Source organism: Poecilia latipinna, unplaced genomic scaffold (genome assembly GCF_001443285.1).
Source record: "Poecilia latipinna isolate Pla-1442-1.1 unplaced genomic scaffold, P_latipinna-1.0 Scaffold0, whole genome shotgun sequence".
NCBI lineage: Eukaryota > Metazoa > Chordata > Actinopteri > Cyprinodontiformes > Poeciliidae > Poecilia > Poecilia latipinna.
In genome coordinates, this window is record NW_015112616.1 from 369,218 (window position 1) to 383,788 (window position 14,571).

General features: G+C 40.0%; 2 protein-coding genes across 5 annotated transcripts in view; one reads left to right on the forward strand and one right to left on the reverse strand.

Annotated features, from left to right (window-relative positions):
- LOC106958766 (HRAS-like suppressor 3) overlaps window positions 1-14,571 on the reverse strand; it is a 31,374-nt gene that overhangs the window by 16,592 nt on the left and 211 nt on the right. The window contains exon 2 of the mRNA XM_015052826.1: window positions 12,201-12,207. The gene's annotated coding sequence lies outside the window, so the exon portion shown is untranslated. The remainder of the gene's footprint in view (window positions 1-12,200; window positions 12,208-14,571) is intronic.
- Window positions 525-13,964, forward strand: ganabb (glucosidase II alpha subunit b). Of its 4 annotated transcripts, none has more exons than XM_015047766.1 (25): window positions 525-601; window positions 1,350-1,451; window positions 1,555-1,663; window positions 3,542-3,669; window positions 3,794-3,973; window positions 4,151-4,216; window positions 5,877-5,934; window positions 6,021-6,102; window positions 6,184-6,280; window positions 6,361-6,541; window positions 6,677-6,830; window positions 7,051-7,286; window positions 7,989-8,115; window positions 8,211-8,290; window positions 8,561-8,701; window positions 8,886-8,982; window positions 9,121-9,222; window positions 10,057-10,300; window positions 10,579-10,643; window positions 11,786-11,862; window positions 11,943-12,017; window positions 12,152-12,265; window positions 12,359-12,468; window positions 12,631-12,731; window positions 13,602-13,964. In XM_015047766.1, the coding sequence occupies exons 1-25, from the start codon at window positions 582-584 to the stop codon at window positions 13,706-13,708; spliced, it is 2,853 nt and encodes a 950-aa protein (XP_014903252.1). In that variant the 5' UTR covers window positions 525-581; the 3' UTR covers window positions 13,709-13,964. The 4 variants fall into 4 exon arrangements, with proteins under 4 accessions (XP_014903252.1, XP_014905556.1, XP_014904014.1 ...); XM_015048528.1 differs by lacking the exon at window positions 525-601 and adding an exon at window positions 664-815; XM_015049271.1 differs by lacking the exon at window positions 525-601 and adding an exon at window positions 1,166-1,254.

Genomic DNA, 14,571 nt, shown 5'->3' on the forward strand with positions numbered 1-14,571 from the left:
AGACTGCTACTGGAGATCCTTCTTGGCCACAGCCATCTACAACACCACTGAAGAACCTGGGATAATCACCTACAACATTTAAGTTCCCTTTGGGGTTGATAAAGTATTTTTGAATTTAATTTGGGCAAAAAATATAAACAGAATAAAGTATTAAAAAGTTCAGATTGATTTATATGTCAGTTTTACAGGTAAGGTTACACTTTAATTCATAGCAAGGATCTAAGAACACTAGGTGGCTCTTGCAGTCAACAGGCACAGTTTATACTGAGCACCACAATAGCCTGAAATAAATCCAACGTGACAAATCCGGGATGAATGTGTGCGCTTCACTGAGTGGATCTTGGAGGTGACGTGTCCGACCCTGAGAGGATAAATATTCCCAAGAAGTTCCCATGTCTGCTCCATTAAACATTATTCGCATATCTAAATGACTGACTTTTATGGTAATCCTCCCTCTCTCGGTTTGTTGTTGGATTAAAAATTGAGCACTCATTTTTAGGTCATTTGCTGAGAATCTTCCTTTTTAAACGATCTTTGTTGCAGAGTGAAAGGGGGCGGAGCCAAACGGGATCCGAATCGAGATGGCCACCTTCACTGAGAGGTAAAGACGGAGCAGTTCCGCTCTTTTATTCTTTATTTTTCACCGCTTTCATTCGGTTTTTCTTAGCTTGCTGGCAGGGGCTATAAGTTTTGGGTTGAATTTAGTAAATGCAGAACTCATTAAAGGTTTGGACGCCGTGAAGGAGCCCAATACTTGTGGAAAAGTCTCCATCTCCGTTTCAATTGAATTAGCGGCTCGGCAGGATGTTAGCAAGGTTAGCATGATAGTGTTCTGATTTACAGAGCTTATTCATACTCTTACTGTTGTCACTCATGTATTGCTCAACCGAAGAGTCGCATAGTGTTGCGGTTATTTCGTTTAACCAGTATGTAACGTGTTATTTTTTAAATTAATAAGGGCGCAGATTAATTTTAGCAGTGGTTAGCCGATGTGTTAGCTAATACGCTCTTGGCAATAGTCCAAACACGTTAATTTGCATCGGTAAGATTTGACAGGAATAAAGAGACGCGTTCGATGTAGTTTTGACCTTTTAAAATTCAAAAAGCAGTGTTAAGTACTCTTTTATTTGAATATACATCGTGTGGTTGCAGGATTTAAATGGTAAAGATTCAACTACAATTGAATCTTTGGGCATATTTTATAATCACAACGAGCTCAAAGTTCAGGTGTATGGTTTAACAGCTCCTCCTCAGGTTTGTAGCGCGTCCCCTCGGGTAATTATTTGACTATTGCTCAATCAAATCAGAGTGCATGAACTGGAGATGTGCTGTTGGTTTTTCCTCCGCAGGATGGGGCCTGTCTTGTTGCTCTGGCTGGCCGTGTGCCTCAGTGGGTCCTGGGCTGTGGACAAGGGCAACTTCAAGACCTGCGACCAAAGTGCTTTCTGCAAGTGAGTGGAACATGGAAAAGTGATTCATTTACTGAAAGGCACATTTTCAAATGCAAAGCATATGGCTGATTTTTGACTGATGCCTATTTTTACCTTGTGCCAGGCGCCAGCGAGCGATGAAGCCTGGTGAGTCCCCTTATCGGGCCCTGCTGGAAACCATGGAGCTGACCAACACCAGACTCACCCTGCAGCTCATCAATGACAATAACAAGGTAGATTAAAGTTGGATGATCACTTGGGTACATTTACATTAAGGGTTTTAAAGATAAAAACGGGGAAAATCTTGTAATGTAATCTTTAAGGAAATGCTCTTATGCTGTAAAACTCTGAGACTTTTAGTCATGATTATTGCATGTCTAATAGATACAATACCAGGTTGGAAGAAGGGGGAGGATATCTTACCAAAACATAAGTTTCCCTTTACTTTTACTCTCAACATAAATCTAAAGTGAAATAGCTTACAAGGAAAAATTAACATTGTTACATTAATGAAAATTGACCCATGATTTTTTTTATAAAGCTTTTAACTTATATTCTACACTATTTAAATTCTGTGCTGCTATTTTTTTTAGTTAAACATGGTGATGTTTGCCTGCCTAAAACATAGGGTTAATATTCACATATTTAACCCAACAGTAAATGCTAAACATTACTGAAACAGTAACTTTTTCACAAAGATGGATTTAACATCAGCTGTCATTTCCAAGACTTCCACTTTCTCCATTCAAACCATTAAGACACAATGGTTTCTATTTATTGACTTGCACATCTTTCTGTTTCAGATTCATAAAATGCACAAGTATGTTCAACATTATAAATGTAGCACCTTGATATTTGATGCACCATATGTGAGCTTTGTCATATATAACTAATGTATACATATTTTTAAAGTGATGGAAGTCGTCGCTTTGCCATTGTAGAAATGCAGGAGATGCTCCATAGTAGCTGACAGGCTTTGTTACCTACAGAATATGTACAGCAAATTTAATCTGCTTGTAAAAATAATTTATTGAATTAACTCTGCTTTAAAACTTGCGACTAGTCATCGCAGAACAGTAGTTAATCTAATCTAGATTATATAAACGAATCTGGTGCCTCACCATATTGAATCACAATTTTCAAGGCTACTATAGTTGTGGTAATGGAAAGTACTCTTCTAACTATTGTAGTAATTCTGTGACAGGATGAAAATGGAAGACCCGACATGTTGCAATAGTCAGGAGAAGATAAGACAACAAAACTTTATTGCTACTATACGGTATGTGGCGTGATCGGACGCTTAAAAATAACAGGAAGATCAGATGAAACGATTTGAATGGGCAAAACTCTGAATATTTTAAACACAATTAATTGAAGCAGCTGTGAAGTATGGCTAAGACTGGGACAATGATCAATAAAAAGGCTGCAATATCTCCTACAGAATGAATGAAATTAAGGCATCATAGTCATACAAAATCATAGATTTATTAAATTTTGACCTAATTGCAGAATTGTGGAGCATATTTAGTTTTTCTGCACAAACTTTCCACTTTTTTTCTTTTACCTTAATCTTTGATATTTTGTTACTGTGTGGAATATGAACTTTAAGTTGAATTTGAATCATTTTAGAATCTGATTATTACTAAATCATTTTATTACTTAAAGCCGTAGCCATCACTGCAGCTGTGCTTTTTCTTTTTCCACCACCAAGCTTGTTAAAATAAACTAACAAGCTCACAGTAAGAAAGGAAGGCTGAACCTTTTCTAAGTATTTCTGCAGAGACTAAATAAAAGTTTGTTCCAAGAAATTAAACGTCACACATGTGGAAATATTATTTTGGTAGATTAAAAGCGCATCATTCTGTAGGTCAGATCTGCCTCAAGGCAACATTCCTCCACAGAAACATCAAGAATGACCTTTCAGCTGGATTAAGTGTGACTTGCTATCATCAGAGCTGCGGTTTGTCCTCCATGCATTCAGACTGCATGAAGTGCTTTTTATGGCAAAAGTTGAAATTGCAGATTGCAGTGAGTTCCTTGCGTTTCTGGCTCAGTCCAATCAGTGATGTTGCTGCGTTGTTGAAGAGAAATCTGCTGATCTCTGCTTTCAGGTGCGTCTTCTGCTCGAACTCTACCGTCTCCAGGGAAACATAACGAGGGTGAAGATTAACGAGCTGAAGCCTCTGAAGCCTCGCTATGAAGTCCCAGACGTGCTCATCAGGGAGCCGCCGACCGAGCCGTGAGTGTCTCGTGAGATTTCCCTCCTGCCTGGTGGATTCGTTTTTAGAGTTCTGAGAGTCGAAAGTTTAATTCCACTAATTCAGAGTACCTCTCCCCTAATTGAAGTTTTCCCTCCGTCCCAGTCTGTCTCTCCTGTCCCAGGACGAGAACGGGGTGGTGCTGTCCCTGGGAGCAGAGTCCCAGCGGGTCATTGTCAGCGCCCGGCCCTTCAGGCTCGACATCGTGGAGGGACGCGACGTCCTGATGTCCCTGAACTCGCGAGGCCTGCTCGGTTTTGAGCACCTGAGGATGCGCAAGGACACGTGAGAGTCCACACACACACACACACACTTCAACACAAAGCCCTGTCTTTCTTTCTTTTTTTTTTTATCCACGTCGCCACTCGGTGGATAAATTCAGTTTCTGTTCCCATGATATGGTTTGTTTTTTCAGTGCTGTCTCTGACTCGTTGTTCTGTCCTTTTCTCCCTATCATCCTAGTTTCTCCTATAAAGTAACTAGCACAGTGGCTAGCGTGTGGGATAATATCAAGAGGGTATTCTCTAGGTAAAGACCCTTAATGTGTATTCTGTTCCTTGTGCCTCTGCTGCCCGTAGTTACATAAGACACAGGGTCTCCCATCACACTAAGTTTATTTAACCTGAAGTTAATGTGACTGTAGGTTAGGGTGTGGGTGACTGTGTGCATGGAGGTGTTTGGATATAGTTTTAAAACTGAGCCATCCTCACATTCAGATGCTTAAAAAAATCAATCTGATCATTAGAAAAATCTGCAGGGTTAAATTGTAGCTCTGGCATTGATTTAAACTTTCAGTTTTGTCCATTAACTCATTCATTGTCACAGCAGTAGCTCGTCTGATGATCTGATCCAAATCTTTTAACTGCTTGATTTACAACATGTGGCAAGTAAAGAGTGGAAGGTGTAGATTTGAGTATTAATAACTCAAACTTTCTCACATTACAACCGCAAAGTATTTTATTGGGAATTTATCTGACGAACAACACAGAGTGGCATATAGTTAGTTATAAAGTAGAAGTAAAGTAATTTGATCTAAAGTTTTTAGATCTGAAAAGTGTGGCATGTATTAGTATGCAGCACCGTTACTTTATAGAACCAGCGTTTGTTGTGATTGCAGTCGAGTCTTTCAGTTTGTGTCCACCAGCTTTATACATCTAGAGACTGAATTTCTCTTCATAAAACTGATCAAGCTCAATACAATACAATTTGATTAATCATCAGAATAACCAGTAGAATGATTGATTAATAAAATAATTTCTAGTTGCAGCTCCAGTATTTTCTTCATCAGCTTCCTTCTGAAGAAAAGCATCCCTGTGGTGCATTCTCGGAGACGTGCAGTTTTAGTTTTCACACCAACCTTTTGAGTATAAGCCATAAACCTTTATGTATGCGCTCTCTCCTATGTTGTTAATTGGAAAAGTTTGCCTTTCTTCTAACACTTGTTTTATTCTTGACTCTTCTCCAGAAAGACCAGTTTTGTGGAATAGTTGTCAAATTCCGTTACCCTGGAAACCTTTAGCCTTGTAGCTAGCGCTAATGACGACTCTGTGTTGCTCTGTCTCAAAGTTAAAGCGTTATAAATACTCAAGTTCCCGTACTGAATGTCTGTCTGAGCCCACATGCAGTCTGTCCCCTCAGGCTTTGCTGATCAGCTCCTGTCAGCAACATCTCTCTTTGTGGTTCTACTTCTGATTGCAGTTTTGCTTCAATTCAGGGTCATTTTAAATCGCTTTCTCTGGACATTAACAGGTCGGGTCGGCTGCCCACTGCATGTTTACTGCTTAACATCACGTATTTCTGCAGCTCAAGGATTTTTATTTTTATTTTTTTCTTGAGCTGCTTCTAGGGTTAAACTCTGGTGATTTTGGATCTTCTCGGTTCTATCTGGGGGTTTTTAAGGTGGCGTATGCTGCAACGCGTTGAGCTCTGGTCTTTCAATACCAAGCCTGAAGTAGCCACAAGGCAGGGAGTTGTTCAGTCCCTATTTGTGATTAAAGCTAGATCACTGTTTTGCAGTTTTATTTAGTCGTCTCTGCGGTGAGGGGACGATCATTAATCCTGCACCCTGTTCCATGTTGTTTTATTTACCTTTAACTATAGTTTAATTATCTCAGCATATTATTACCTCTCATGAGACGGTGGCCAAAGTGACGCTCTTTCTTTTCTGTCCATCCTTCGCTCTGAGCAGTCAGGCCGACCCGGAGGCTGAGAACAAAGAGGGGACGGACCCTGCCAACCCGGCCGAGGTATTTGGAGATTCATTGTTTGGCTCTTTAGGTTTTGTCTCGTGGTTTCTGCTCCTCCGTGACTATTTTTGCCTTTTGACTACCAGACTGCAAAAGAAGAGGAAGAGAAAGTAGAAGATGGGATGTGGGAGGAGACGTTTAAATCGCACACAGACAGCAAACCGAGCGGTACAGCATGCAGCTTTAGCTGAAGGTGTTTGTATGAGAGGATGAGAGTTGAAATGTTTTACCCGTCATCTCTCTCCTCAGGTCCTTCTGCCGTTAGTTTAGACTTTTCGTTGCCAGGCGTGGAGCACGTCTACGGCATCCCAGAACACGCAGACACCCTCAAGCTTAAAACGACAGAGTGAGTCCCAGCTGCAGGTTTTGTCTGTCAAAGCCTCAAACACAGAAATGACACGCGAATCCCTCTGGTTTTGTTTTCAGTAGTGGGGATCCGTATCGGCTGTATAACCTGGATGTTTTCCAGTATGAACTGTATAACCCGATGGCTCTATATGGGGCAGTCCCAGTGATGTTATCTCACAACGCTCAGCGTACCATGGGCATCTTCTGGCTCAACGCTGCAGAAACCTGGGTGGATATAAGTTCAAACACAGCAGGAAAGGTAAAGTCTGTTCTCCCTGACCAGAGATTAACCAGCAGCATTCACTTCCTGGTTTCCTCTTAAAGCCACGAGGATTTTGAAAATGAGTCCGGGGAATTTCTTTGTTTCCAAAGCTCATTTTGTTTATTTCTCCAGACGGTGTTTGGGAAAATGCTGGATTACGTCCAGGGCTCCAGCGAGACGCCACAGACGGATGTTCGTTGGATCTCAGAAAGTGGAATCATAGATGTCTTCCTCATGCTGGGACCGACTCCCAGAGACGTCTTCTCTCAGTACGCCTCTCTAACGGGTGAGAAAGAACATGAAATGAGATATAAGCTTTAATTTCCTTGGTCTCCTGTTACCTTTTGGCTCCTTCTGAGTAGATTTTAAATGGCAACTCAGAATTGTTGATTTGCAAATGAGAAAACAAACTAGTTAAAAACATCTGCAACAATTATATCCATTTCTTGCAACCAAATGGCAGAGATCATCTTGTGTCTGACCTCTCTGGTCCTTCTGCCCCTCAGGCACTCAGGCCTTCCCCCCTCTGGCCTCACTGGGATACCACCAGTGCCGCTGGAACTACAACGACCAGGAAGACGTGCGCTCGGTGGACGCCGGCTTCGACGAGCACGACATCCCCTATGACTTTATTTGGCTTGATATCGAGCACACAGACGGGAAGCGCTACTTTACCTGGGATCCTCACAAGTTTGCATCACCAAAGGAGATGCTGCAGGGTCTCCTGGACAAGAAACGCAAGGTACAGCTGACAAGATGGTCTGTTATTCACAGATTAATATATTTATTAAAACCCTCAAGAGTTCTTATGAAATCTGGAGTTTGGTTTTTATCCTTTTCCAAATCTGGATATTTATCTATTTTAAATAGTTGTTGAATTACCTAATGGACAAAACAGAGATTCTTAAAAGAGACGGGCTATAATAGATTGATATATATTTAAGTTTGTAGTAATTTAAATTTATTTAGCATTGTAAGAGATTTATTGTCTGGTTTCATTGTGAAGCCAAATCATTCAGAAATGAACAAAAGGTTTTCCAGACTTGAAATCCTCTTTTACACTGAATCTGTATTTCAAGTTACTTAAACCTCTATTTTAAACTTTTACAAATAAACTGCAGATATCACAGATGAAACTGTATTTAATAAAACCCAGGTTTGATAAACCTGTTTTATCCATTTTTTAACTGATTCTATTAAAAAGGAGCAGAATATCTCTTTACCATGTTGCTCTATTTTCCTGATTTGTGGATTTGAGATAAAAGTTTTGCACTTAAATATCCAGAACATTCTAAAACCTATTGGGAACATAGAAAACCAAGTCTGGGAAAGTGGAGAGCTCTGAAATGAAAACATGTCTAAATCTTTTATGCAGCTTTAGAGCTGCCTGAAGTAGATTTTAAACTCTGTTGGCTTGAAGCTCAGCACGTTTTACTCCTTCCAGATGGTTGCGATCGTCGACCCTCACATCAAAGTGGACACAAACTACAAGATCCACAACGAGATCCGCTCTCGGGGTTTCTATGTGAAGAATAAAGATGGCGGAGACTACGAAGGCTGGTGCTGGCCTGGTAAGACTCCTACAACTCTGGCATGGTTTTATTTTTTATCTAGAGATTTTTTCCATCTTCTCTTCCATTTTCCTTCACTGCTGGTGAATAAATAGGGAGTGCAGGTTATCCAGACTTCACCCGTCCTGACATGAGGGCCTGGTGGGCCAGCCAGTTTGCATACGATCAGTATGAGGTGAGTTGCTCAGGTGGAGGTTTGCATTGTTGTAAATGATATGAACCATTCAGCTGTGCAGAGTAAAGCTAGAAAACGAGGCTCAATTAGAAGCTCTGTCTTATTACATGTTGGCACCTAATTCAACTTTGGAGACATTCACAATATTTTCTCTCTTTGCTTACATTTGAGGCTCAGACATGATTACCACCCTGGAATTTATTGCATTTTTCACAGTTTTTAGGTTGTTTTGTGTCATAGTTTAGATTAAACGGAGTGTCCGCTCTGCAGGGCGCCATGGAGAACTTGTATACCTGGAACGACATGAATGAGCCGTCCGTGTTCAACGGGCCGGAGGTCACCATGCACAAAGACGCGATGCACGAGTCCTGGGAGCACCGTGACGTGCACAACTTATACGGCCTTTATGTGGTGAGCGAGTTTAAGCCGAGTCGCACTATGATTTTTAGGCCATTCTTCTGTCTTTTTTTTATTCTAACTAAATATGGAAAGAGTGATTTATTGTAGCTAGATTTAGTACGTCTACTTTTTGCTAGAAATGATCTGCTAGGAAATGTAAAGTAGTGATGAAATTCTCTGTTTTCCTGGCCTGCAGCACAGGGCCACGGCAGAGGGTTTGGTCGAGAGGTCTGGAGGAGTCGAGAGACCGTTTGTCCTCACCAGAGCTTTCTTTGCTGGTTCCCAGCGCTACGGTGAGGCCGCCAGCACCTTTACCTCCAGATTACCCGCTAATGTCGACTCAACATCTGTTAAAAAGATGAAACATACAACATTAGGCCAGCTTTTTTATATGCAAAATGTGTTTGTTTTTTTTGTTTTTTTGCATGCAGGTGCTGTGTGGACTGGAGACAACGCTGCGGAGTGGGACCACCTGAAGATCTCTATCCCCATGTGTCTGAGTCTGGGCCTGGTGGGAATCTCCTTCTGTGGTGGTGAGTTCATAAACAAACACACAGCTTAGGTTGATGGTTATATTTGGCTTTTTAAGAAAATTACTGCAATTACATTACTCTTGTTGTTTTTTAATTTTATTTTTTGGATCTTATTTAAATTACTTGCATTATTATTAATTTTATGTCCCTTATGGTTTTATTTATATTTGCATTTGAATTGAGTAGCTTGTCAACAAATAAGCAATTTCCCTTTGGGGACCAATAAAGTATATTCATGTTATTTTTATGGCTCATGTAATTTACAAAAAATAAAGCATAAAGTTGTTGAAGTTTTCTATTTTCCTCATTAATAATTACAGAAACCTGCCTTGGTTGAGTAAAATAATGATTCTTATCAGCACTGTGGAAATAATCCAATTTAACACCCCGTAGTGTTTGGTAATGTCGCTATGGAAACAGGTCTGCTCTGTTGCCATAGTGACGGCAGAAGTTCCCCACTAATGAAGCAGCAGTTATTTTTCAGTTATGTTGGCTTGAATTACGCTGCCAGCTGTTCAGACTTTATTGAAATTAATGAATTTGTGTTTAACACAAAAAGAAATCTGGTTTGAGGAAAAGCTTCTTGAAGATCAATTTATTTTTAATCAAACCCTTTGGATTGAAAAGTCAGTTTCCTAGAGTAAATGTAAAGTTGTGCAATGATCGTACAAAACGTATTCTGTTTAAAAATCTCTCTGATTTCAGGTTTCTATTTAGTTTTGATTTTATCTGTAGATAATTTTATATGCACAGTTTATATTGTTTTGAGATATTTTTCTATTCAAGAGAATTTCCCCACTGTGGGATTAATAAAGGACTGTTTTTATTCCACAGCTGATGTCGGCGGGTTCTTTAAGTCGCCGAGCACCGAGCTGCTGGTGCGTTGGTACCAGACGGGGGCGTACCAGCCCTTCTTCCGGGCCCACGCCCACCTGGACACGCCACGCCGCGAGCCCTGGCTGTTTGGTCCAGAAAACACGGCTCTGATCCGCGAAGTCATTCGCCAGCGCTACACGTTCTTGCCTTACTGGTACCAGCTGTTCTACCTCGCATATCACACTGGAGAACCCGTCATGAGGTGAGGACAGGGAAAAGTTTTTTTCCCTCTCGTGTGTATCGCTGATGCTCAGAGGAGTGAGGTGTTCATTTGTAACATGATGCAATTATTGTTCATCAGGAAGATTTTTAGTTTAAAACTTTGAGCTAAACAATCAAGGAGACAAATATAAAAGCGATTGGCTGCATTATTATCCCTACTTTGGTATTTTTCTTAAAACAAGAAAGATGTTGGTCCCACTGCATGGAAAAGCTGTTTTCAGGTAAATGATAATCTGACTTGCCTCATGTCTGTTGCAGGCCACTTTGGGTGGAGTATCCCCAGGATCCTGCTACTTTTGCTCTGGATGATGAGTTTTTGCTCGGTGAGGCACAAAACGCAAATCTCTCTCTGTAATGAGTACGAAGAGTTTATCAGATGATTTCATGAATCTAATTACAAACTAGTTCTACCCTAGAACTGTTGTGCAGCTGTTTTCTCTCCGGTTTCTCTTAATTCAGGGATTTTTGAAAAGTAGAGTAGGAATACTCCCTCTCCTACATTGCCGCTATTATTGCTTTACTGTTGCTAGACAGCAAAGCAATATTGATCATTACTGATCCTGTGGGGTTTTCCTGCTTTAGATTGGTTATAGGAGGTAAACTTGATTTAAAATTGCTAAAATGCAGTGAATAAATAAATATAATGTAATAACAGACAAAATTATGCCAGTAACACAATCATTCCTCTAGTGTGGAAGTAGTTCAAAATTATTATTTTTTTAACCTTTAGTCAAGGCTTTGCCAAAAATATTCCAGTGGAAAATCATATAAGTGACTGTATAAGGTCAGCAAAAAGCTCAGCATAGTTACCAGTAATGTTCCAAATTTTGGCTGGTACATTAGAGGATTAAATTAATTATGTTTTACATTAATCACAAACTTGTTCAATAATTCAGTAATCACATGTTGCACAAATGGCATCAAGTCATTCATCAAAAATTCAGTCATTACTCTTGAAGCATAAATGGAAAATAAAGCCAGGAATAATTCACATTTCATGACAAAAAACCAAGTGTTTGAGCTTCCAAATGGTCGGTCTCGATCAAGGCCAGTCAGACTGAAAGATGTTTCATTCTGATCGCCATCTTGGTTTTCAAATAATAATATAAGAACATTTGAACGTTTTCACACAGAAGGAAACAAACTATAGAAGATGAATACTAACTACATCTACTTCAGAGGCTGCTGGTATCTATAAGGTAGAAGTTTAGCTTACAAGATGTTTGCAGATGCTTCACTTTGTGATTGTCTAACTTATTTTTCAGCATAGAAAATGGAAGGAAAATTAATGACTTGTTTCTGCTGCCATCTTGTGGCCAAATATGTTACGCAATGCAGGTTTAAAATCGGTCTTTACCAATTAAATGACTCACTGTTTAGCTTGTTGTTGTTTACTAATGAAATCAGTATTTTTGGATAATAAAACATTCATAATTTTTCTCCTGTTTGTTGGTTTCTGCTGCAGGCCGAGACCTGTTGGTGCATCCTGTAACTGAAGAGGGAGCCAGAGGCGTCACCGCTTACCTGCCGGGGAAACATGAGGTGATCGACTCGCTCTGCAGCACGTTGCGATGGTTTTTAAGTTCAGGAGGTGATGGTTCTCCCTGCGTGTCTGTCCTCAGGTCTGGTTTGACATTCACACCTTCCAGAAGCACAACGGCGGCCAAAACCTTTACATTCCTGTCACCATGAGCTCCGTAAGCTGTCACAAAAATTTAATATACAGTTCAATGGATTTTAATGGCGTCTCATTTTCCTGCTTTAGAGTAGTTTCTGCTGTATTCTGTCACAAGTTCACTGATTTAGATGGCTTTTTGTGCTTCCTTGCTAGATCCCGGTGTTCCAGCGCGGCGGCTCCATTATTCCCAGGAAGCTCCGAGTCCGCAGGTCCTCCACCTGCATGGAGCACGACCCGTACACTCTGTATGTGGCTCTTGATAATCAGGTAAAGAAACTTTGCGCCGTCTAAGAGCAGCTGCAGGATTCTGCTGAGTCTCTGCTGGGTGGTCCTAATCAAACCTCTGCTGTTGTTCAACAGAGAACGGCAGAAGGAGAGCTGTACATCGATGACGGCCACACCTTTAACTATGAGAAGAAAGAGTTGATCCACAGGAAGTTTTCCTTCGCCAACGGCGTCCTCTCCTCTGTGTGCGTTGCATCATCTCAGCGTTTCTCTCTTCCCTGTTCTTCCAGCTCAGATCTTGATACTAAAGAATGAAACTCAGGATGATGAAAGTGCAGATTTATCTACTTCTGTAATGGTTACACCTCATGTTTGAAGTTGAATTTGTTCCTCTGTCTTCCCCACAGTGACCTTGAACCAAACGCCCAGTTTACAACCAAGTCTTGGGTGGAACGCATCATCATACTGGGAGCCAGTAAACCCAGCATGGTTACTCTTAAAACTGCTGGTGAGTGATTGATGCTCTTTGTCACATGATACAGAAATATAAAATAAAGATTTTAGAGTTTTATAGGAAAATAGAGGCTTAATTCAGATAAAAAAAAATAATGGAGTGGTTATTTTAAGCTTTCATATGAGTTATATACTTTTGTAATATTAAAGTTTAGAAGTAAACTAGAAAAATAACTAATTGATCTGTCACAGTAACAAAGTTTGCTGCATAGTAAATTGTCTGAAAAATTATTGTGATAAACAATGTTTTGAGACAATTTTCAACAATATAATAATGGGATTATAATGCTAGTTCGCCCTCTCAAAATCTAATAAACTTTAGTTTTGTGCAGAGGACTACACCCTGGAACTGGAAGACATTTTAAATATCCAGAATAACAATAAAACAACCAAAGACGATAGAAAAAAAAACCATACACAATCAAAAGTAAAATGGATTATGAAGCATCTACAAACAAAATTGCCCTTTAAAAAAATATAAATCATCACAGTGGAAATTATTGAGCTTGTTCTAGTTTATCATGCAGTTATTTTGGTATTTGCTTATTATGACCAGCTTGTCTGCATTAAAACTTTAAAATAAGATCATTTGCAGCATGAATTCTTGTCCTTACTGTCCTAACAAAAAAAAAAAGTTCAGACTAAGAAATCTTCAGTTCTTGACATTTCTTCTTGTATTATTTAATTGACCAGGAAACAAACTTTTTACAAATAACCATGTTGCCAGAAAATAGTTTCAAATCATGATGTACTTGAAGCAAAAGAGTTGACCTAAATCACTTTATCAATGTTGCTCTTTGGAACATCAGATCCTGTGCAAAACTGTTCAGAGGATGAGAATATTTTTCTCTTTTCGTTTTTGCAGATGGTGAGAACCAGCTGGAGTTTGATTTCGACGCCTCCATGTCTGTGTTAACTATCCGCAAGCCCGGCATGAATGCGGGGGCAGACTGGACCGTGACCCTGCAGTGACCCCCAGAGACGGAAGACGAAAACAGAAAACTAGACTGAAACAGGAGGAGATGGAGAGAGTAGGGAATAGACAGACTCCATTAATACTCCAGACTAACTAGAGCAGGACATCAGAGTAACTGCAGAAACACAGATCACACTCTCCATCCACATTAACACAGCTTGTTGACGCTGAACTCTGCCATTTCCTCTTTGTGTTCAGTCACACTGTAAGATCTGATGGCAACGATTAAAAAATTACTACTAGATAGGAAAATGTGTTTGTTTTTTCAGGGAAGAATCAGAGTGGGTCAAGTCAACTTTGGGACTTTTTTTGCTGCTGAATCTTCCTCGGTTTAACACACTGTCTGCCTCATAAGAAATGCATCACTGTAAAGAGTTGTTGGTGTTTATAATGAAGGTTAACATTCTCATCACACACTCCACCTACTGCTGATTCCTGTCTGAATTTGAAGAAATCTATCGTTCCTCTTATAGGCAAAGTCAAATCAGGTAAGAGCTCAGCCTTCTTTTCTCATGCGAATTTAAAAGTTGAGGGACAGTTTAACCACCGTCTCCTTTATGGCTCAAATCTTTTATCATGCTTTTTTTTAAAACTGTTTTCAACACCACAAAGATGTCTTTGTTTAGCAGTCCTCAGCAAATCATTTTCTTCCAGCCTGTCATTGAGTTTCTCAGTCCTAAATATAAATTACTTCTATTTTGAAGTAATTTTCTTAATCGCACAGTTTGGGTTTTAAGCTGGGGAGTGAACCACTGACTGTGGATGATTCTAACGATGTGTTTTCTCTTTTGAGCCATTTTTCTTCCCTTCATATCCTGCTTTTAATGCACTTACAGCCCTTAAATTAGATTTTCATGTG

Excerpts from the sequence above, each read along its gene's own strand:
- ganabb (XM_015047766.1), top strand. The coding sequence starts at position 582 with ATGGCCACCTTCACTGAGAG. Across the intron at positions 6,542-6,676 it reads GTTCAAACACAGCAGGAAAG|ACGGTGTTTGGGAAAATGCT; the intron begins GTAAAGTCTGTT and ends TTATTTCTCCAG. Across the intron at positions 9,223-10,056 it reads GGGAATCTCCTTCTGTGGTG|CTGATGTCGGCGGGTTCTTT; the intron begins GTGAGTTCATAA and ends TTTATTCCACAG.